The sequence below is a fragment of the Lithobates pipiens genome, unplaced genomic scaffold, assembly GCF_037356315.1.
Source record: "Lithobates pipiens isolate NorthernLeopardFrog02 unplaced genomic scaffold, aLitPip1_a1.2 Scaffold_13, whole genome shotgun sequence".
Classification (NCBI taxonomy): domain Eukaryota; kingdom Metazoa; phylum Chordata; class Amphibia; order Anura; family Ranidae; genus Lithobates; species Lithobates pipiens.
Genome location: NW_027507718.1, coordinates 142,475,985 through 142,497,899, shown reverse-complemented (window position 1 = coordinate 142,497,899; position 21,915 = coordinate 142,475,985). Strand labels below are relative to the sequence as shown.

Sequence of the window (21,915 nt, the reverse complement as noted above, 5' to 3'; positions counted from 1 at the left end):
AGTCCCATCTATCAGTGGTACCTATCAGTGCCCCTTAGTGCCACCCATCCGTGTCACCCATCCGTGCCACCTATCAGTGCCCATCAGTGCCGCCTTATCTGTGCCCATCAGTACTGCCTTATCTGTGCCTATCGGTGCCACCTTATCTGTGCCTATTAGTGTCACCTTAACTGTGCCTATCAGTGCCCACCAGTGCCGCCTATCAGTGCCCACCAGTGCCGCTCATCAGTGCTGCCCATCAGTGCCCACCAGTGCCGCCTCATCAGCGCATTTCAATGAAGGAGAAAAATGACCTGTTTGCTAAATTTTATAACAAACTATTAAACATGATTTTTAATTTTTTTTGCATCTTTTTTTGTTTGTTTAGCAAAAAATAAAACTCCCAGCTGTAATTAAATACCACCAAAAAAAAAGCTTTATTTGTGGGAAAAAACTGTTAAAAATTTCATTTGGGTACAGTGTTGTATGGCCGCGCAATTGTCATTCAAAGTGCATCAGCGCTGAAAGCTGAAAATTGGTCTGGGCAGGAGGGGGGTTTAATTGCCCAGTAAGCAATTGGTTAAAGTAAAAGCAGTGAGTTAGCACATTAGTCAGTGGTGGACACAGCAGCCTCCCCCCCTTCCCACTTATTAGACCAGGTCAGGGAGGCAGAAACAAACACCCCACCCTCTTCTCATAGCACACCAGCTGAGGGCAGCGACCACCATGCCAACCCCCTTATCACAAGCTCACCTCAGAGGACACACAGGGAGGGCAGCTAGCTCAGCTGCAAGTACACCAGGGCAGCAGGTAGCAAGGTCTGGAAAACACGGTGTGCGGTAGCAGCTGCGCCGCTCGGGTGGAGAATAGTAACAGGCTTGGCTCAGCAGCGCAGCAGTGGTGGGAGGAGCAAGGAGGAAAGCAAATACCAGACCATTGCTGCCGCAGCACGGGGGTGATCTGGCTGGGAAAAAAAAAAACGGCCATAGAGAGCCGCCGGGGCTCTCCCCACCCTCTGTAAGTGGTGTCACCCGACACTGACACCCTCCCAATGTGTAGCACCCGGGGCGGACCGCACCCCCCGCCCCACTGTTGGTACGCCCCTGATCACATCAGAAAGCAAAAGGCATAACATAGTTACTTCACATCTATGATCAGGAATACTACATGTATGGTGGATAATGGAGATCCGGAGTAAGGGCATAATATAGGGAAAAAGGGAAGGGGGGAAGAAAGTAATGGTTTGGAAGCCACGGAGAAATCCTGGTAGCGATCCCTGAGATTATCTGAGGGCTCACTACTGTGTGAGGCCCGATAAGCTATCAACTGTATCGTACGTGTAAATACCAGAAAAGGAAGCAATAAGGAAAAGGAAGGAGAGGAAGAGGAAGAAGAAGAAAAATAAAATAAAGAAGGAAGAAGAGGGTCATCCTGGAGTGCCCTATGAAATCGAGATATAGCCAATCCATGGGTCCCATATCTTGTAAATTTTTTTGGAGTTATTACAAAGTATATGAGTGAGTTTATCATTAACCTCCCTGGCGGTACGATTATTTAGGATTTTAGGTGCTAAAAGCGGTACCATTATTTTGCATGAAAATTTGGCGTTTTATATTGTAGTCCTGTAATTCTTAGGAATAACTCTCTTAAATCTGTCCAAACCAGAGTCTAGCAGACATCCCGGGTATAATAAAGTTTCAAAAATGAAATCATAAATTATAATATAATAAATAATTATAAATAATTGTACCAAATAATAATATAACAATAATAAAAATTATTCAATAATGTAATCAAATCAAAAACACTGAAATTTGCTCAGTTGCAGAATTGTCACTGTCATTACTTTTCAGTATTTGATGACAGATCTCCCCACAAATCGCTATCGCTCAATTCTGCAAGTGATTCTAATTTATTATCGCTGTTTTCTAGCTGGTCTAAAATAATTTTTGATGTAAAGGGACAGTTTTGGTTGCTATGGACAATCTCCAGTTTCCAGGCATAAAGAACAGTTTTTATAATATAAAACTGCATGCAGGACACTGGGCAGACCACTAGGGACAAAGGGGATGTGAAATATTTACTTACAGCAATGTCATCTATAAGATTACATTATACTGTATGTATACTGTGTGTTTCACTTTTTGAATTTGGCGCCGATCTCCGTCCCCGTGCGTCGCAACGCTCACAGGGAACGGAGATCGGCTCCGTGATAGATCGAGCGAGACACGGCTCGCTTGTACAGCGCGGGGACATCGCTGGATCCGAGGGAGAAGGTAAGTAAACATCCTCCTGGATCCAGCGATGCAGTCCCGAGTCTGGCTCGGGGTTACCGCTTTTGGTATAAAAATTCCACCCCGAGCCAGACTCGGGAAGACCGTCAGGGGGGTTAATCAACCAATTGAGTTTACTTTTAACATGATCAAGAGGAATTACCAACTGTTTCCAATGCCTAGCAATTGTAATTCCCGCCGCCAGCAATATATAAGTAATCAATTTTACTGATTTTCTAGGTACTTCATCAGGTTTGTGAAAAAGAGCGGCTTCTGGAGATATGCAAATGTTTACCCCTGTTACTGAGTTTATGAAATTGAATATCCTAATCCAGAACCTAGTTACGAGGGGGCATTGCCACCAAATATGGCGCATCATCCCCAACTGCCCGCACTGTCGGAAACAATTCGGCGAGGTAGAAGGATGCATTTTAGCTACCATAGTCGGGACCAGGTACCAACGCAGGAGTGTTTTATAATTGGTCTCTATAGGGGTAGTGTTGATGGAAATTTTAGATCAATTATAAGTGATGTCCTGCCATTGAGCCAGATCAAAGGTAAGGTTCAGGTCCCTTTCCCACTGGTCCATATAGGCAAGTTTTGAGTCTGGCTCAGTGAGAGAAGCGTGTACCGCAGATACACGCCCCCTCTGAAAGCCCCATGCTTGGCGTGATAGTTCAAATGTTGTGAGCGTAAGGGGTCCCACCAGTAGGTTAAGTTTAGATCTGGTGAAGGATGCAATTTGGTTGTATCGGAATATTTCACTAGGAGGCATTAGCAACGTGTCTTTAAAATGTTGCAAAGTGTATATTTGATCTCCATTAAGAAGGTTGCCAATTCTTAATAACCTCTTATAAAGCCACCATTGGAACAATCGTGGTGTTAGGCCAGGTGGAAACTCTGGGTTACAAAAAATGGGAGCTAGTGGTGTATACAGGGATGGTAAAGGGCTGTGGTGGCGTGTTCTGTCCCAGACTGCTAAAGAATGTGATAAAGCAGGGCTTAATATAAGTGGGTGTAAGCGACTAGGAAGCCACATTAACGATCCTATGACAAATGGATGGCAAGAAAGTGCCTCAATGGAGACCCAAAGGGGCACTGAGTCTTTAGCATTGGTGTAAGTTAACTGGGCAATCTGGGCTGCTTGGAAATATGCTTGTAGTTTAGGAAGACCAAGCCCATCCATAGGTTTTGTCGTATAAAGTGTTTGTTTTTGCATCCAAGGCCTCTTGTTACCCCACACGAAGGGCAGGACTTCAGCTTGTAGGTCTCCCCTCAGGATTGCCACCGGTAAAGTCCTGAAGTAATAAAGGAGTCTGGGTAACAACATCATTTTGATTGAGTTGATTCTGCCAAACCATGAAAGGAAATAATCTGCCCAGCAACGAAGATCCTCCCTAAGTTTTTTAAATAATGGAGGGTAATTTGCCTTATAGATAGTTTCAATAGAAGAAGTCAACTGAACCCCTAAGTATGGGAGAGAGTGGTAAGTCCACTTAAAACCATAAGTATTTTGAAGTGTCTGTATAATAGCAGATTTTTTTTATTGTTAATTTTATTTTTATTTTTTTAGTTTGACACTTTTAAAAAAAGTTTGATTACTTTTATTCCTATTTCAAGGAATGTAAACATCCCTTGTAATAGGAATATGGCACGATCGGACCTCTTTACAGTGAGATATGGAGTCAATAAGACCCCATATCTCACCTCTAGGCTGGGAAGCCTAAAATCAAAGAAAAAAAAAAACGATCCTGGCTTCCCAGCCAAAACGGCACCATTCATTTGAATGCGTGACATCATAACATCGCGCCCGGCCTCCGAACGATCATAGAGACTCCGAGGACGATCTGGTCCGCCGGAAATCTCTATGGTATCATCCGGGGGCCGGTGGATCCTGTGCACCGGAGGGCAGCGAATGATCAAGCGGCGGAACAGACGCTATGATCGTTCTTATGGTGCAGGGAATCGCCGGCTGAAAATGCCAATATCTGAATGATGTCTGTGGCCTCAGGCATCATTCAGATATACCACCACAAAGCCCACGACTTCATATGACGTAGTATGGGTGCCAAGTGGTTAATCGCACTGATCGCTGTATAAATGTGAATGGTCCCAAAGTAGCGCCAAAAGTGTCCGATCTGTCTGCCATAATGTCACAGTGACAATAAAAATCGCCGATCGCTGCCATTACTAGTAAAAAACAAAATATTAATAAAAATGCCATAAAACTATCCCCTATTTTGTAGACGCTATAACTTTTGCGCAAACTAATCAATAAACACTTATTGCTAATTTTTTTTTACCAAAAATATGTAGAAGAATACGTATCAGCCTAAACTGAAGAAAAAAAATTTTTTCTATAGATTTTTTGGGGCTATTTGTTATAGCAAAAATTCAAAAATATAGAATTTTTTCAAAAAATAAAAACCGCAGCGGTGATCAAATACCACCAAAAGAAAGCTCTATTTGTGGGGAAAAAAAGAAGTCAATTTTGTTTGGGAGCCACGTCGCACGACCGCAAAATTGTCAGTTAAAGCAACGCAGTGCTGAATCGCAAAAAAACGCCCTGGTCTTTGCCCAGCTAAATGATTAAATGCTATTGTTTTTTGAGAATTTAGAGACAGGCCAGAAAGTTGTGAGAAATGGTCTAATAAGGATAGCAAATTAGGTAAACTTGAGGATTAGTGATTAGGACATCATTGGCAAATAAAGCACACTTATGTTCCTGTTGTCCACAATGAATACCGTGAATGTTAGGGTGGGAGTGAATCACCATGGCCAGGGGTTCTATTGTCAATGCGAACAGCAAAAGGAGAGAGTGGGCAGCCCTGTCTTGTGCCAGACTTAACAAGCAATAGTGATTATTTATGACCTCATCTTTCCCTCCTATTTACAGTTAACAGTTTTTGCTCTCTGACAATCAGATTTACAATGTTTTATAAACTTCATATTTTACTGCAAATGATGCAAATAGTAACGTGACAGACAAAATGCAAGTCCATTCTTTATGCTACATTCCTGATGCACCATTTAAAGCTTATTTTTTTGATTGCGTTCCAGGGCAGAAGAAAAGGAGGAAAGGGTTGAAACAACAAGGTATTGACATCATTTACAATATTAAAGAATACGTTTTATGTTCCATGTGCACATGGATTGTTTGCAGTAGATATTACATTTAGATTGACACGATTAGTACAGTTTGTTTTGCTTCATTGTAAACCCTTGCATATACCCACTGAAGGGACTAGCCTCAGGTGATACACAGAGATGAAACAAATCCTCCTACATACGTTGTGCCTGTTTATCTGCAGCTTTCTCTCCCCTACAGACTTCTAAATCACACAGATAAAAGTATTTTTCTAAGCTTCAGGAGGCAGGGCAGGAATCTGATGTGACATCACAGAATAGTAACACTGCACAGAATAGTGAGGTGCTTTGTGTAATCTGAGTTGAGGGAGAGGACACACCCTCATCTATTGTACTACAAAGTCTCTTAGGGAAACACACATCTGAGGCTGTGAATCACCTGCTGTGTGATGGGGGGGGGGCAAGCAATCTCCTGAGATTGTCTGGTGTTAACATAACCAATTGGAGGTGACTTATACAGATAGCAGAGAAAGGAGACAGCAGAGAGAAATGACATCCAGTCATATTGATGCAAGTACGCAGTATAGAATGATGTGCTTTATGTATTTTTCATTTTAGAGATTTACAACCACTTTAATGTTAAAGCTGAAGATTAATTTAACAATTTTTCTGTTCCAGCTTTCCACAATCTGATGATCCAGTTTGTAAATGAATCCTTCCACAGACTTCAATACAACTTCTTAGCATGACATAAATCTTTGTAAAAGATTCCTGCTGCATCTTCCAGTATGAACCTCCATTTTAAAGGCAACACTGAGCCTTAACTCTCCTTTTTGTCCAAGATCTTCCTTTGGTGCACTGTTTGTTCTGTGAATAATTTACTCCCATCATACAATTACATCATCATTTCTCTCTTCTTGGGTAAAAAAGGAAAAGCTTTTCAAGGGGTACTTATTTACAACATTATGTGTAATTTAAAATTCTATGTGAGAGAAATGCTAGCCATCTGCATCTAATGAGAGCTGTACATGCAGGCACAATCAGACTGGTAGAGGATCTTTCTTGTAAAAGACACTTTCAAATACATACCCATGCTATTGAAAAAGCTAGAGAAGGAGACAGAGAATACCAACATCATTGGTATTTATATTACAATTAGAACTACTGAAGAGAGAAAAAAATGATTATTAAAAACATTTCAATTATGAATAATTTCAGAATGAAAACATAACCCAAGCTTTCAGTTACTTCAAAGTTTAAATTATCTTAATTATCGCGATCCCAACAGGAGAACAGCCCGAGGGGAGGATGGTCTCATCCCACCTGGGAACAAAAAAGGAACAAAGTAAGGTGTAAGTTTATCCTGAACTAAAGACAGGTAAATAAACAATTCTACAATGGAAGGAAGTAGCGTGAGCAGAGCAAACAGGAGTGAAAAGTAAAGCAGACTACATACTGTACACCAAGCTACAACACTAAAGGGCAACTTTGAGCAATGCTAGCCACAAAAAAAGCTCAATTATGGCTTAATGCATGGTATAATGAATGATGAGATACAAGATTCAGCATAATATCTACCAAATGCAGGATATGCAAGATTTAGGATTCAGAATACCAATGCAAGCTATAAAACACCAGGAAATAGAATTCAAGATGCAAAGTGCCAAGGGGTACTGCATACAAAATACATAGGCACGTGAATAAGGGAGAGAATGGCTAGGGTAATTGCAGAAGACACACGTTGGTAAGCAGCAAAAGCAGGTTCTTAAACCACATTGCCAGCAGCAAATGACTAAAGGAAACTACAAGCTGTTTATCAGCAATGATAAATATGATGTAAGAATAAAAAGGCAATACAGCTAAAATATGCAGTATATCATAGAGTGCAATTTCCCTTTATAAAAGGTGGGTTTAGGATTACATTTCAGCATTTGAGGCCAGGATGATACATTAAACACAGAACATTTAAAAATAAATGCAGTACAATAAAAAAAATGTGTAAGGGATCAGTCTACCCAACACTAACATCTTGGTTTCGATGAAAGCTGGCGCACTATAATATTTGGAAGACTCCACAGCCTATTGCAGCATGCAAATATCTGTTCTGTCCTATAAGTTGCTGTTGTGTCACCTGGATCCTTGCAAGAATAAATGTATTCCTATGAAAGAGCCAGTAAAGGGTAAGTTACAGGTTCTGGAGGGATTAGGAAGCTGGTGTGTGTGGTTGAAACAACTGAATTCCCACCATAAAACTAAGACAGCAGGGACATGCAGTCAGGGGAGGCAGGTGAGGCCTCACCTGCCATGGACATAAAAAAAAAAAAAAATCAAGCTTTGAGGGTAGTAGCTCTGCGACCTGGGGTCACAGAGACCCCACATTTGGGGCCCTGCAACCTATGGTTCCAGAAATATGGGGCTCCTTACGCAGCCTGTCAGAACCTAAATACAGAGCGGTCACTTTAAATACAAGCTGACACACTCTGTTTGCAGCAGACTGAGAGGTTGAGATCACAGTGCCCCTCACTCCTTGTCAGAGGCACTGAGCTCAATGAACAGCTTGGCAAAGTACCATTGGTCCCAGCTGTCCAAGAAAAATGCTGTAGTGGAGGCACGCCTCTCACTGCAATGTCATAGTAGGGGCATATGTCTAAAATACAAATGCTCCCTTTCAGCCCAGCCCTCTTAACTGCAAGGAAAAAACATGTATTTATGGGTATAAGGTTTACCCACAATCCCATGTTTTTCTCACACAACTTAGAGGGAGAAACTGATTCTGTTCAAAAGATACTGTTATATTCAAGCTAAATCATATATCTATATGCTATATGTTATAACATAATCATTGATTATTTATCTATTTACTGCAAAATTATTGGTTGGAAGTTATAACTTCAAACTTCAGTTATTTGTCCTTTAATCCAACTGCTTGAGTACAAATTTTGAAAATATAGTACATTACCTTAAAAACAATATATAATAATTATTTGTATATTACTTACTTATGGTAATTAACCCCTTGCCACCCAGGCTAATTCTGACACTTCTGTCCTACATGTAAAAATCATAATTTTTTTGCTAGAAAACTCTTCAGAACCCCAAACACACACACACACATATATATCGTTTTAACAGACACCCTAGGGAATAAAATGGTGGTTGTTGCAACTTTTTATGTGACACGGTATTTGCGTATCAGTTTCATGAATGAAAAAAAAAAACACTAACGTCAGTCCATTTTTTTTTGTATAATGTGAAAGATGATGTTACGCTGAGTAAATACATACCTAACATGTCGCACTTTAAAATTGCGCACACTTGTGGAATTACGCCAAACTTCGGTACTTATCACGGCGCCGCTGCTGTTCACTGCCTGTGAGCAGCCCGGCGTGCTGCTGTTAGCTGCCTGTGGGGAGCCCGGTGCCGCTGCTATTAGAGTTGACAGGACATGTGTGTATCTGGCTCTGATACTAGCCAGTGCCTCACCAGCCACTGACCTCACTGCACGTCCCTGGACATTAGTTCTACATGTCAAATTCAAGTATGTGCATGCAAATGTCTGCCTGTAAATGCACAAGACTGGCAGCATTATTCCTTTACATTTTTTTTACTGAAGCATGTTGCAGTTTTGATCCCACTAGTTCAGATTTTTTTGTACGTTAAAGATAATAAAAAGCAGGTGTCATATCTCACTGAGTATTCATTCTATTTACAATTAATTTTTAATTATTTTTTCAAGTTTGTGCAATGATGAGTAAAAATGCAGCTAGAAAAAAAAATATTTTTTTAAAAAATCATTAGGACACAATAAAACTATTAGCATTGTTTTGAAATGCTGAAAAAAATAATAGTATTTAAAAAAAAAATCTTTTAAGAATTACATATTTATCCCTGCTTTTTTCAGATTTAAAATGTATTGTGTGCATACCTTGACTCTTTAATATTTGAGTTCCATTTAGTGTAATAGTGTTTAAAGGAGAAGTTTGGGAAATATAAAATACAAACATTCAAACTCAACTTTATGGTGCCTGTCCCTCATCTGCTCTAAGCCCAAGAACTGAGCGATCATGTGACCACTAATCGCTCAGTTCTCAAGTCCACCTTGAGCAGAGACCTGTCACTATCAGTCGCCACTCTGTTCTCTGCCCCTTTAGAGCTCACTGGAATGCTGGGCAGGAGAATGGGAGTGGCTGGCTCAGGCTCCCAGCAGTGTGCTGAGAGGCTGGCTCAGCTGCCTATAAGGCATCTGGGTGGATCCAATATTATTATCCCTCCAGAGTCCGGAGCTGCTCTGAGAGGACATCTGACAGTCAGTTTTAGCCCACTGTCAGCTGATTCTTGGTCACAGGAGAGCACAAAAGGTGCACTTCTGTACCCCCCCCCCCCCCCCAACAGAAGTATGGCCAAAAAAGCTTCAAACGTACTTCTCTTTTAAAACAACCCTGTCACTTCTCTAAGATAACATAGGCAGGTGTTCTATGCAGTAGCAGAAGATGAATACCTTTTTGCCAGACGGCGAGTTAAATCTTCATTGTCTTCATAAGCTCTGGGCCCTGCTGTTATCCAACACTTCCAGATATGTCAGTGTGTTTTCCCACTGGGTGCTATAGCTGCTATTGTTGGCTGCTATATCCTATAGTGATATAGTGACCTGCGGGGAGAACCATGCTATCTGGCGCTACCAGTAGTGTCTGATAGCAGTGGTGCCCACAGTCACATTTTCACTTGCAGAAATATTCAGCTTCTTCTATTGCAGGGATCTTCTGCCTGTATTATGTTAGAGCAGAGTGATGGGGAAATTGTCATTTTTTTCTTGTCGTGACTCACTAATACATAAGGTAGAGGGGGATATTTTGCACTCAACTGACCAAACATTGCACGAATGTCTTTTTTCTTGGTTTTACTCCTGTTAGTCATCACATTAATTTCTGTTTTCACTGTTGTTTGGTAAAACTGTTTTTTAACTAGTTTCCGAGTCAATATATACTGTATATGGGTTGAAGACAAAGACTGGTTGAGCTCACCCAGGACTCTGAGACAGAGTGCCTGGGAAAAGTGGACTGTCTCTTCCACAAAGTTCAAATGATATTACGGGCTCCCCTGGACTTGAGTGATGCTGTATTTATCCATTTTATCATCTGTAATACATCTTTAAACCAAGATAAGTAAATTCCTTTTATTGTTATACTACCTTTGAGTTGTTTGAATTATTGCACCACATCCACATATTTGAAAGGTTACACGTAGGAACCAGTTAACAAACAAATAATAAGTAATAAAGTTTAAAAAAAGAGAAGGTTTTGGCGAGAAAATCTAGTTGATAGGGCACCTCATCCCAAATTACAGGTATAAAATGTGGGTCTAGGGAAGAGGGGATTATTACGGTGCCTGATAGTGATAGAGTGTAACGTAGGTTACCAGAATTGCAGACAATTAAATGTAATACATTGCATGAAAATTTAACATTAAAGCTTTATTAAAAAGACAGTTATTCATAAAAAATATATGTATTCTCAAGAATACTACACAAGACACTACAATACAAAAGATAAAATATTCAGTCTACTCAATTTAAATCGCTGGTCAAGAGAGTCCCAACATGTTTCGCCATGACCATGGCTTCTTCAGGGGAACCAATTTTTTTGACCCAAAGGAAGACGAATAACAACTAAAGATAGTGATAGATAACAAATTATTATTATTACAAATAATGTATAAATCAATACCGCCTGCTACCCTAACCAAGGTAGTTTGCATAGACTAATAATCAATATAAAAAAAGTAAGCACAAAAACACATTGATTTAAACTTAATAAGAGAATATTGATCATACTTAGATTAAATACGTACCCCTGGCTCATCCACGGGCCCACAATCAATGAAGCTATCCCAAAAAGGGGAGAAAGGAATAGAACATCCAGCCCTAGGTTTCACCTATGGTGACTGCAGGGGGTAGAGGAGAAGCCGATCAACATAAATTATAAATAAGAAGATCAAATAGTAAATATGAAAATAAAATTGAAATGATGGTATGCAGGAGAGGTATATATCTCATACATACCATACAAAATTAATGTAGAGAAGTACGTATCTGGGACGCCAAAAGTTTAAACAAATTTATGGTAAAGAGGACAGTCAAGCAGCCTGGATACACACAAACAAAAGGGTTATGTGTAGAATACCTCAAGGGCATGACCATCAAAAAGCGGGCATATTAAAAAGGATAGAAAAACTAAAAATTAAATGAATAGTTTATAAATAAGCTCACCTGAACCCTAGTTAGAGGTATTTAAGTGTGTTCACCAGTCGGGGGCAGTAGTTGGTATCCAACAACAGAGCCTAGCCTAAACAAGGATAAATAGTAAGCAAGATGCTTAATAATGGGGCCCCTAATGTTACAAAGAGAGAAAGTATATATATATATAAGCACAAAATATAATAGAGCAACTACAAGGAAGGCTAGAGAGGTGTGGATCACAATCAGCCAAGCCTTAAGACTAACCTTATCTGCATGTGCAATGCAAGACAGCGTCCCCGAAGAGCCAGCAACCAGCCTATAGCTGGAGGGTCTTATATACCCCCACTCAGTAAGCGCTCGAGCACAGACGCCAGCGGCGTGTGACGTCAGCATCACACCGCACATGGGCTGACAGAGAGCGGACCAAGCAATCTCTGTACGGCCGCTCGCTCCATGTCCTGGGCCTACAGTCCCCAGAGTGCTTAGCAGCTGGCGGTGCCTCATCACAGTAATGTGAATGATGCGAGTGCCAGTGATGACAAGGCGGGGAAAGCTCAGGTGGAATGGTCCGGAGTAGAAATACCGGATGGGGGGATGGATAGGAATATTGACACGGAACGAGCGTTAGTAAAACAGAAGGTGCTAAAACGGGCGCTGTTTCCACAATACAGAGCCCGGGGCGTCCATACAGGCACCGTAAGGCAAAAGACCCAGCTGGTTCACCCAGAGGGAAATACATCATCAAACGAGACACCGGAGGATAAGCCAGGGGTGACAAAAACACAAAAAAGTATGGGCAAAAAGTGAATACTGAAAGCGTAAGAACACTCAAGTATAGAGTAGAGCAGTTCTACCAAACTAAACGGGGAAGGGTCAGGCGGTATTCTATAAAAAGTCTATAGTGTATCTATTTATAGAAGAAAAAAAAAAAGGAGCAAATAGAAGGAGAAAGATCCATATAATATTTTCATTAACATAATAGAAACAATGAAATAAATATGCAAAAATAACCAAAAGATAAATAAATCAGATTGTAATATACACAATATGTGTCATTGGTAAATATGTTATTTAGCAAACATAATTTATTGCAATGTAGTTAATAACATGAAAAACCAAGAAAAAAAAAAAAAACCTTTATTACATTGTTGAGTCGAGATAACTTAAAAAAAATGACGGTTGAATGAATGTTTTCATTTTATAGGGTACAGCTGCAGCTTTGGTGACTCCTAGTGAAACAAGCATAAAAAACTAAAGTGAGTTAGATCATGGAAGCCAAAGGTGGGCAGCTATAGAGAGGGCAGAATCCAAAATATCAGAGAATTGGTAGAAATGGGAACACAAATATTTGGGGACATGGTAGTTCTGCCACCCAGCTATAGGACCTGCAAGGGTTGTGGCAAACTCTTCATCTTATGACAACACCCCCTACAGTAGGTGAAACTCTGTAGTATGTGTTGCAACTGGCAAACTGGCAAATAATTCTGTTTACCTGGGCTTGCTGGTGGGTACAGTAGGTAGGGTAAACAACTTCAGAATACAAGAATTCAGCTCAGAGGATGCTGGAAGACACAAGGTACAGGCAAGGACAAGGCTAAAAACAGAGTCCTGGAGCTGAACAGCGATTGGAAGAAAGCAAGAACAAACAAGGCAGGAAGAACAGAAATCACCAGAAAGGAATACTAGAAATAGTAAAAGAAAAAGTACACCTTGAAACCGAGATCTAAACTGCTTCAGGCAGGCCAGAAAGAATAAAGGGCTTAGACAAAAACAAAAGAACATGGTATATGGAACACAGTATACAGAAAATGAAAAGGCAAAACCAAATGCAGTTTTATAAATGTAGGATACAAACTGGATTACAATTTTTTTTGTTTTTTATTCTTGGCTAACGCAGTGAGCTAGCAATATCTGCTGGCAAAATGCATCCTGGGAGTTGTAGTTTGAGATGGCAGCCATATAATGGAAGGAATGGACTCCTTACAATACAAATAACAATAGACACAGTGCAGTAGGAGTGGTGGAGAGAAGATTTTTATTAATCTGCCCGGGAAAGATCTTGCTCTTGGCACAGAGTTGAAGAGAGTCTGGATAGTTGCCTGCCAGCGAGGAGCCTTTACCATTGGAGATTCGGAGTGGGGACAACCAGAGGCAACCCAGCACCACTACATCACAGCACCTGCACAATTATAGCAGAGAAACTCACTCTCTGCTTCCCACCAAAGCCTTTCATGGAAAAACCAAAGGGGCCCCCCCTTCTACAGCCAAAGGTCACTGTAGTATCCCAGAGACCTGTGAGAGGGCTAGTCACCCAATGCTGACACTCAGGATCGGCCCTATCATGGGACCCCGTGGGACCATGGGTACAGAGCAGCACTTTCAGGGGGGTGGCAAACTGACGCCTGCTAGCCAGCCTGTTCCGCTGCCTGTGGGGAGCCCAGCACCACTGCTATTAGCTGCCTGTGAGGAGCCCGGCAACGCTGCTATAAGTGGTGATAGGAATGGGCAGACAGAACACTTGCTGCCTGGGGGGAAGCAGTCAGTGGGCGGGTGAGCAAGCAGGGGAAACAGAGAGATGATATCATCTCTCACTGCCCACCCTGCATCACTGCAGTTCCGCCCTCACTGTGTATGACACGTCCTTTTACATTTCTATACACATGTATAGAGCCCCGACAGGTCCTTTTATACTCCTATATACATGTAGAGAGCGATGACATGTCACCTTTAACTCCTATACATGTACAGTGGTGTGAAAAAGTGTTTGCCCCCTTCCTCATTTCCTGTTCCTTTGCATGTTTGTCACACATAAGTGTTTTGGAACATCAAACCAATTTAAACAATAGTCAAGGACAACACAAGTAAACACAAAATGCAATTTGTAAATGAAGGTGTTTATTATTAAAGGTGAAAAAAAATCCAAACCATCATGGCCCTGTGTGAAAAAGTGATTGCCCCCTAAACCTAATAACTGGTTGGGCCACCCTTAGCAGCAACAACTGCAACCAAGCGTTTGCGATAACGTGCAATGAGGCTTTTACAGCGTCCTGGAGGAATTTTGGCCCACTCATCTTTGCAGAATTGTCCTAATTCAGTTACATTAGAGGGTTTTCGAGCATGAACGGCCTTTTTAAGGTCATACCACAACATCTCAATAGGATTCAGGTCAGGACTTTGGCTAGGCCACTCCAAAGTCTTCATTTTGTTTTTCTTCAGCCATTCGGTGGTGGACTTGCTGGTGTGTTTAGGATCATTGTCCTGCTGCAGAACCCAAGTTCGTTTCAGCTTGAGTACACGAACAGATGGTCGGACATTCTCCTTCAGGATCTCTTGGTAGACAGCAGAATTCATAGTTCCTTTTATCACGGCAAGTCTTCCAGGTCCTGAAGCAGCAAAACAGCCCCAGACCATCACACTACCACCACCATATTTTACTGTTGGTATAATGTTCTTTTTATGAAATGCAGTGTTCCTTCTACGCCAGATATACTTGGACACACACCTTCCAAAGAGTTCCACTTTTGTCTCATCGGTCCACAGAATGTTGTCCCAAAAGTCTTGGGGATCATCAAGATGTGTTGTGGAGAAATTGAGACGAGCTTTGATGTTCTTTTTGCTCAGCAGTGGTTTTCTCCTTGGAACTCTGCCATGCAGAGTTCATTTTTGCCCAGTCTTTTCCTGATGGTGGAGGCATGAACGCTGACCTTAACTGAGGCAAGTGAGGCCTGCAGTTCCTTGGACGTTGTTGTGGGGTCTTTTGTGACCTCTTGGATGAGTCGTCGCTGCGCTCTTAGGGTAATTTTGGGCGGCCGGCCACTCCTGGGAAGGTTCACCACTGTTCCATGTCTTCGCCATTTGTGGATAATGGCTCTCACTGTGGTTCGCTGGATTCCCAAAGCTTTGGAAATGGCTTTATAACCCTTTCCAGACTGATAGATCTCAATTACTTTCTTTCTCAATTGTTCCTGAATTTCTTTGGGTCTCGGCATGATGTGTAGCTTTTAAGGATCTTCTGGTGGACCTTACTGTGTCAAGCAGCTCCTATTTAAGTGATGCCTTGATTGTGAACAGGTGTGGCAATAATCAGGCCTGGGTGCGGCTAGAGAAATTGAACTCAGGTGTGGACAACCACAGTTATAGTATGTTTTAACAAAGGGGGCAATCACTTTTTCACACAGGGCCATGATGGTTTGGATTTTTTTTCACCTTTAATAATAAACACCTTCATTTACAAATTGCATTTTGTGTTTACTTGTGTTGTCCTTGACTATTGTTTAAATTGGTTTGATGTTCCGAAACACTTAAGTGTGACAAACATGCAAAGGAAGGGGGCAAACACTTTTTCACACCACTGTATAGAGCCATGACAGGTCCTCTTTGTATTCCTTTACATGTATACAGCCATGGCAGGTCCTCTTTATATTCCTTTACATGTACGGAGCCATGACAGGTTCTCTTTCTACCCCTATATACATGTATAGTACCTTGACCAGTCCTCCTTATACACTTTTTTACATGTATAGAGCCATGGCGGGTCCTCTTTATACTCCTACATACATGTATTGAGCCATGACACATCCTTTTACATTTCTATAGACCTGTATAGAGCCCTGACAGGTCATTTTATACTCCTATATACATGTATAGAGCTATGACAGGTCCTCTTTATACTCCTATATATAGCCATAACAGGTCTTCTTTATACTTCTAAATACATGTCTACAGCCATGACAGGTCCTCTTTATTCACCTCTACACATGTCTAGAGCCATGACAGGTCCTCTTTATACTCCTACGTACATGTATAGAGCCATGACAGGTCCTCTTTATGCTCCTATATACATGTATAGAGCCATGACAGGTTCTCTTTATGCTCCTATATACATGTATAGAGCCATGACAGGTCCTCTTTATGCTCCTATATATATGTATAGAGCCAGGACAGGTCCTCTTTATACTCCTATTTACAAGTATAGAGCCATGGCAGGTCCTCTTGATACTCCTATATACATGTATAGAGCCATGACAGGTCCTCTTTATATTCCTATGCATGTAAAAAAAACATGACTGGTCCTCTTTATATTCCTATATACATGTATAGTGCCATGGCAGATCATCTTTATACTCCTATACATGTAAACAACCATGACAGGTCCTTTTTATACTCCTTTATACAGGTATAGTGCCATGACAGGTCCTTTTTATACTCCTATATACACGTATAGTGTCATAACAGGTCCTCTTTATACTCTTATACATGTAGACCGCCATGACCGATCCTCTTTTTATATTCCTATATACATGTATTGAGCCATGACACGTCCTTTTACACTCCGATACACATGTATAGAGCCCTGACAGGTCATTTTATACTCCTATATACATGTATAGAGCTATGACAGGTCCTGTTTATACTCCTATATATAGCCATAACAGGTCTTCTTTATACTTCTAAATACATGTCTACAGCCATGACAGGTCCTCTTTATTCACCTCTACACATGTCTAGAGCCATGACAGGTCCTCTTTATACTCCTACGTACATGTATAGAGCCATGACAGGTCCTCTTTATGCTCCTATATACATGTATAGAGCCATGACAGGTTCTCTTTATGCTCCTATATACATGTATAGAGCCATGACAGGTCCTCTTTATGCTCCTATATATATGTATAGAGCCAGGACAGGTCCTCTTTATACTCCTATTTACAAGTATAGAGCCATGGCAGGTCCTCTTGATACTCCTATATACATGTATAGAGCCATGACAGGTCCTCTTTATATTCCTATGCATGTAAAAAAAACATGACTGGTCCTCTTTATATTCCTATATACATGTATAGTGCCATGGCAGATCATCTTTATACTCCTATACATGTAAACAACCATGACAGGTCCTTTTTATACTCCTTTATACAGGTATAGTGCCATGACAGGTCCTTTTTATACTCCTATATACACGTATAGTGTCATAACAGGTCCTCTTTATACTCTTATACATGTAGACCGCCATGACCGATCCTCTTTTTATATTCCTATATACATGTATTGAGCCATGACACATCCTTTTACACTCCGATACACATGTATAGAGCCCTGACAGGTCCTTTTATACTCCTATATACATGTATAGAGTCATGACAGGTCCTCTTTATACATGTATAGAGCCATGAGGTTCTCTTTCTATCCCTATATACACATGTATAGAGCCATGATAGGTCCTCTTTATACTCCTATACATTAAACAACCATGACAGGTCCTCTTTATACTCCTATATACATGTATAGAGCCATGCCAGGTCCTCTTTATAATCCTATACATGTAGACCGTCATGACCCGTCCTTTTTTTATATTCCTATATACATGTATTGAGCCATGACATGTCCTTTTACACTCCTATACACATGTATAGAGCCATGACAGGTCCTCTTTATACTCCTACAGTATCTCATAAAAGTGACTACACCCCTCAAATTTTTTTAAAATATTTTATCATATCTTTTCATGTGACAACACTGAAGAAATTACACTTTACTACAATGTAAAGTAGTGAGTGTACAGCTTGTATAACAGTGTAAATTTGCTGTCCTCTCAAAATAACGCAACACACAACTATTAATGTCTAAACCGCTGGCAACAAAAGTGAGTACACGCCTAAGTGAAAATGTCCAAATTGGGCACAAACATGTGAGGGGTGTACTCACTTTTGTGAGATACTGTATATACATGTATAGAGCCATGACAGGTCCTCTTTAGTTATCATGATATAAAATAATAAATGTGGGGGCCTTCATACTACTCCCTATACCAGACCTATTGCAAACCTGGACTGCACCTATACAAACCCTATACTGCATTGTACCAAACCTTTACTGGCTATGAACCGCACTTACCTTGCACCCGAAGGGCCTGGCATGGATTTTGGGGGGACCCCAAGCTATTTTTTTTGTGGTTTGGGGTGCCCCTTAATATTAATACCAGACCCGAAGGGCCTGGTAAAGGACTTGGGGGGCGGGGGGAGACCCATGACGTTTTTCTCAATGATTTTCATCTATATTGCCGAGACCCGACAATTCATTACAGCCGCAATCATTTTTAAATTATTTTTTTCCTTTAGAAATGTCATTTTGCTGTGGTAGGCTTCATGCACACGAGACGCAGATGCAAACGCTGCTGGACACATGTTAAAACCGGCGTTTAGAAACGCGCGTTTTGCCGCGATTTTTATCGCGATTTAGCGGCGTTTTACCGCGTTTTACCGCGTTTGCGTCTAGAAGCGTTTAGTTAAGCTAACATCATAGACCCTCCCCAGCTCAAAAATGAACTATTTCAGCAATTTTGTGAGACCAGAGTGAGTAGCAGCAGCTGTGAGAGCTGCAGTGTACTTGTATTTAGCGTGTCACTTGCCACGGCACCTGCCACAAGTTGTGGATTGTCCACTTGCCACGTGACTTGCCACATCACCTGCCACGTCACTTGCCATGTCATCTGCCACAAGTTGTGGATTGTCCAACTGCCACGTCACCTGCCACAAGTTGTGGATTGTCCACTTGCCACGTCACCAGCCACATCACCTGCCACAAGTTGTGGATTGTCCACTTGCCACACCACTTTCCACGTCACCTGCCACAAGATGTGGATTGTCCACTTGCCACGTCACCGGCCACATCACCTGCCACAAGTTGTGGATTGTCCACTTGCCACATCACCTGCCACGTCACCTGCCACAAGTTGTGGACCACGTCCCCTGCCACGTCACCTGCCACAAGTGGATTGTCCACTTGCCACATCACTTGCCACATCACCTGCCACAAGTTGTGGATTGTCCACTTGCCACGTCACCTGACACAAGTTGTGGATTGTCCACTCGCCACGTCACTTGCCACATCCCCTGCCACAAGTGGATTGTCCACTTGCCACGTCACTTGCCACGTCCCCTGCCACAAGTGGATTGTCCACTTGCCACATCACATGCCAGTCACCTGCCACAAGTTGTTGATTTTCCACTTGCCACGTCACCTGCCAGGTCACTTGCCGCGTCACCTGCCAGGTCACTTGCCGCGTCACCTGCAACAAGTTGTGGATTGTCCACTTTCCACGTCACTTGCCACTTCACCTGCCACGTCACTTGCCACAAGTTGTGGATTGTCCACTTGCCACATCACTTGCCACCTGCCATGTCACTTGCCACAAGTTGTGGATTGTCCACTTGCCACGTCACTTGCCACCTGCCATGTCACTTGCCACAAGTTGTAGATTGTCCACTTGCAATTGCAATTGTTTAAAATATTTTTCTAATGGTTTTTCATCATTTGCAATCATTTTTGAGATTTTTAATGTAAAAAAAAAGGTCACCTTTAAAAACGCATATAAACGCAAACGCGGCTAAACGCGGTAGCGGCGTTTTGCCGCGTTTTGCGTCTGAAACGTGGAAATTTTTGCTTCTGAACGCATTTTTTTGCTTCTGGAAAAACGAGATTAAACGCAACTGCATAAAAACGGAAAAAAACGAGACTGTGTGCATGGACACATAGGATAACATTGAATGAGTTCAGGGGCAGTTGAAAAAACTGTCCAACTGCATCTGAACGCGCGTTTAACTGCGTCTCGTGTGCATGAGGCCGTACTGTTCTAAACACAGGAAAACTGCGCCACTTTACAGACATACTATAGACACCCCCCAGGCACGATATTTAAAGCAATATTTCATTTTTATTGTTTCACTTAAGGCATTATTAAAAGCACTGCTCCCAAAAAAACTGCAGTTTTTAAAACTTTTTTTGCATTGATACATGTCCCCTGGGGCAGGACCCAGGTCCCCAAACACTTTTTTATGGATTGCATACAAGCCTTTAGAATGAGCAGTTTTGTTTTTTCATGTTAATGTCGCATAGACTTTAACTGTGTTCCGCAGCTTTCGAATTTGCAGCGAACACTGCATAATGTTCGCTGTTCGGCTAACAGGCAAACACCTGATCAACTTACGTTCAACTCTAACATTGATCGGTTTTCAGGTGCTTTAGCGCTAGAAATAGGCTCTGCTAAGTGCCTGAAAATCGCCTCCCATTCATTGCAGTTTGTCATTTCACACTGGGACAGTGCTCTTGCGGGATGTTATGAAAATTCCTGCAAGCGGCATCTTTGGGGTGGGTTGGGAGCGCTGTATTTAGCATTCCCAAAATGCCCTTTCCATTGCAATGAATAAGCAGTGCCTTGAAAGCGCAGCAAAACTGGAGTTTTTAACCCTTTTTTGGGGTAAAAACCTCCACGCTAGCTGAAAAGTGCAGCTGAAACACCGCTAAAATGAGCGGCTCTTTAGTGCTAATGGCCCGTGCTGCCAGTGTGAAAGGGGTCTAATGAGGAAATCTGCTGGACTTGTATCCCTTTAGGCTGGGTTCACACTGCTGCACAGAGTGGCTCACAGCAGGGGTCTGGTGCGTCCTTGTTTACTGTTTCAGGTCCACATTTTTGGCTGAAATGGACCAGAAGACACACAGAACCTCTGTGCAATTCGCTCTGGAGATGTGTGAACTGGCTCCTTACAGAGCCGGTCACAATCTCCTGACATGCAAATTAGATACAGGGAAACCTGCATCCAATTCACACTAGTGTGAACCCAGCCTTATGCCACATGCACAAGATCGGAATTTTGGTCGGAAAAAGCTCTGATGGTTTCCCGATGGAATTTCACTCAAGCTGTCTTGCATACACATGGTCACACCAAATTCCAACCGTCAAGAACGTGGTGATGTACAACGGGACTTGAAAAAGGAAGTTCAATACCCAGTAGCCAATAGCTTCCATCTCGTATTTGAATCTGAGCATGTGTGAGTTTGTGCATCGGAATTGCATACACACGGATGTCTAGTGGCCATCACATCGGCCAGGAGGGTTTCAGAACTGGCGGCCTTGTCCTGCAAGTCGCCCTATCTGGTTATTCCTATCTGGACCTCAACCACCAGATCAGTGAGTCTCTGACTGACTGGCTCACCTGGATCTGTCGATCCAGGGACAACTGAGATTTGTCCCATTTTTTCAAAAACTCCTTCTGCAGGACTCTGGTGTGGAACTGGGCATAAGGTACTGCCTCGAAGGAGGCTACCATGAGTCCCAGTACTCGCATGCAAAAGCGGAGCGACGACCACTTGCGGTTCATCAGCAGTTTGACTGCAGATCTGAGAGTCTGCAATTTGTCTAAAGGGAGAAAAACTCTTGCTTCCCTGGAGTCCAACAGCAAACCTAGGTACTCCAGATGCTGGGTCGGCACAATCACCGACTTTTTGAGGTTCAACAGCCACCCAAATTCTTGCAGAGTCTGCATGGTGATCGCTACATCCTCC

General features: G+C 42.0%; 1 protein-coding gene across 1 annotated transcript in view; it reads left to right on the top strand.

The window, feature by feature from the left end:
• The window catches only part of ATCAY (ATCAY kinesin light chain interacting caytaxin), a 128,180-nt gene extending 117,654 nt beyond the window's left edge, over nucleotides 1–10,526 (top strand). The window contains exons 12-13 of the mRNA XM_077475661.1: nucleotides 5,313–5,348; nucleotides 6,018–10,526. Coding sequence (XP_077331787.1) covers nucleotides 5,313–5,348; nucleotides 6,018–6,051 — 70 coding nt within the window. The 3' untranslated portion in view covers nucleotides 6,052–10,526. The remainder of the gene's footprint in view (nucleotides 1–5,312; nucleotides 5,349–6,017) is intronic.
• The last annotated feature ends 11,389 nt before the right edge of the window (nucleotides 10,527–21,915 follow it).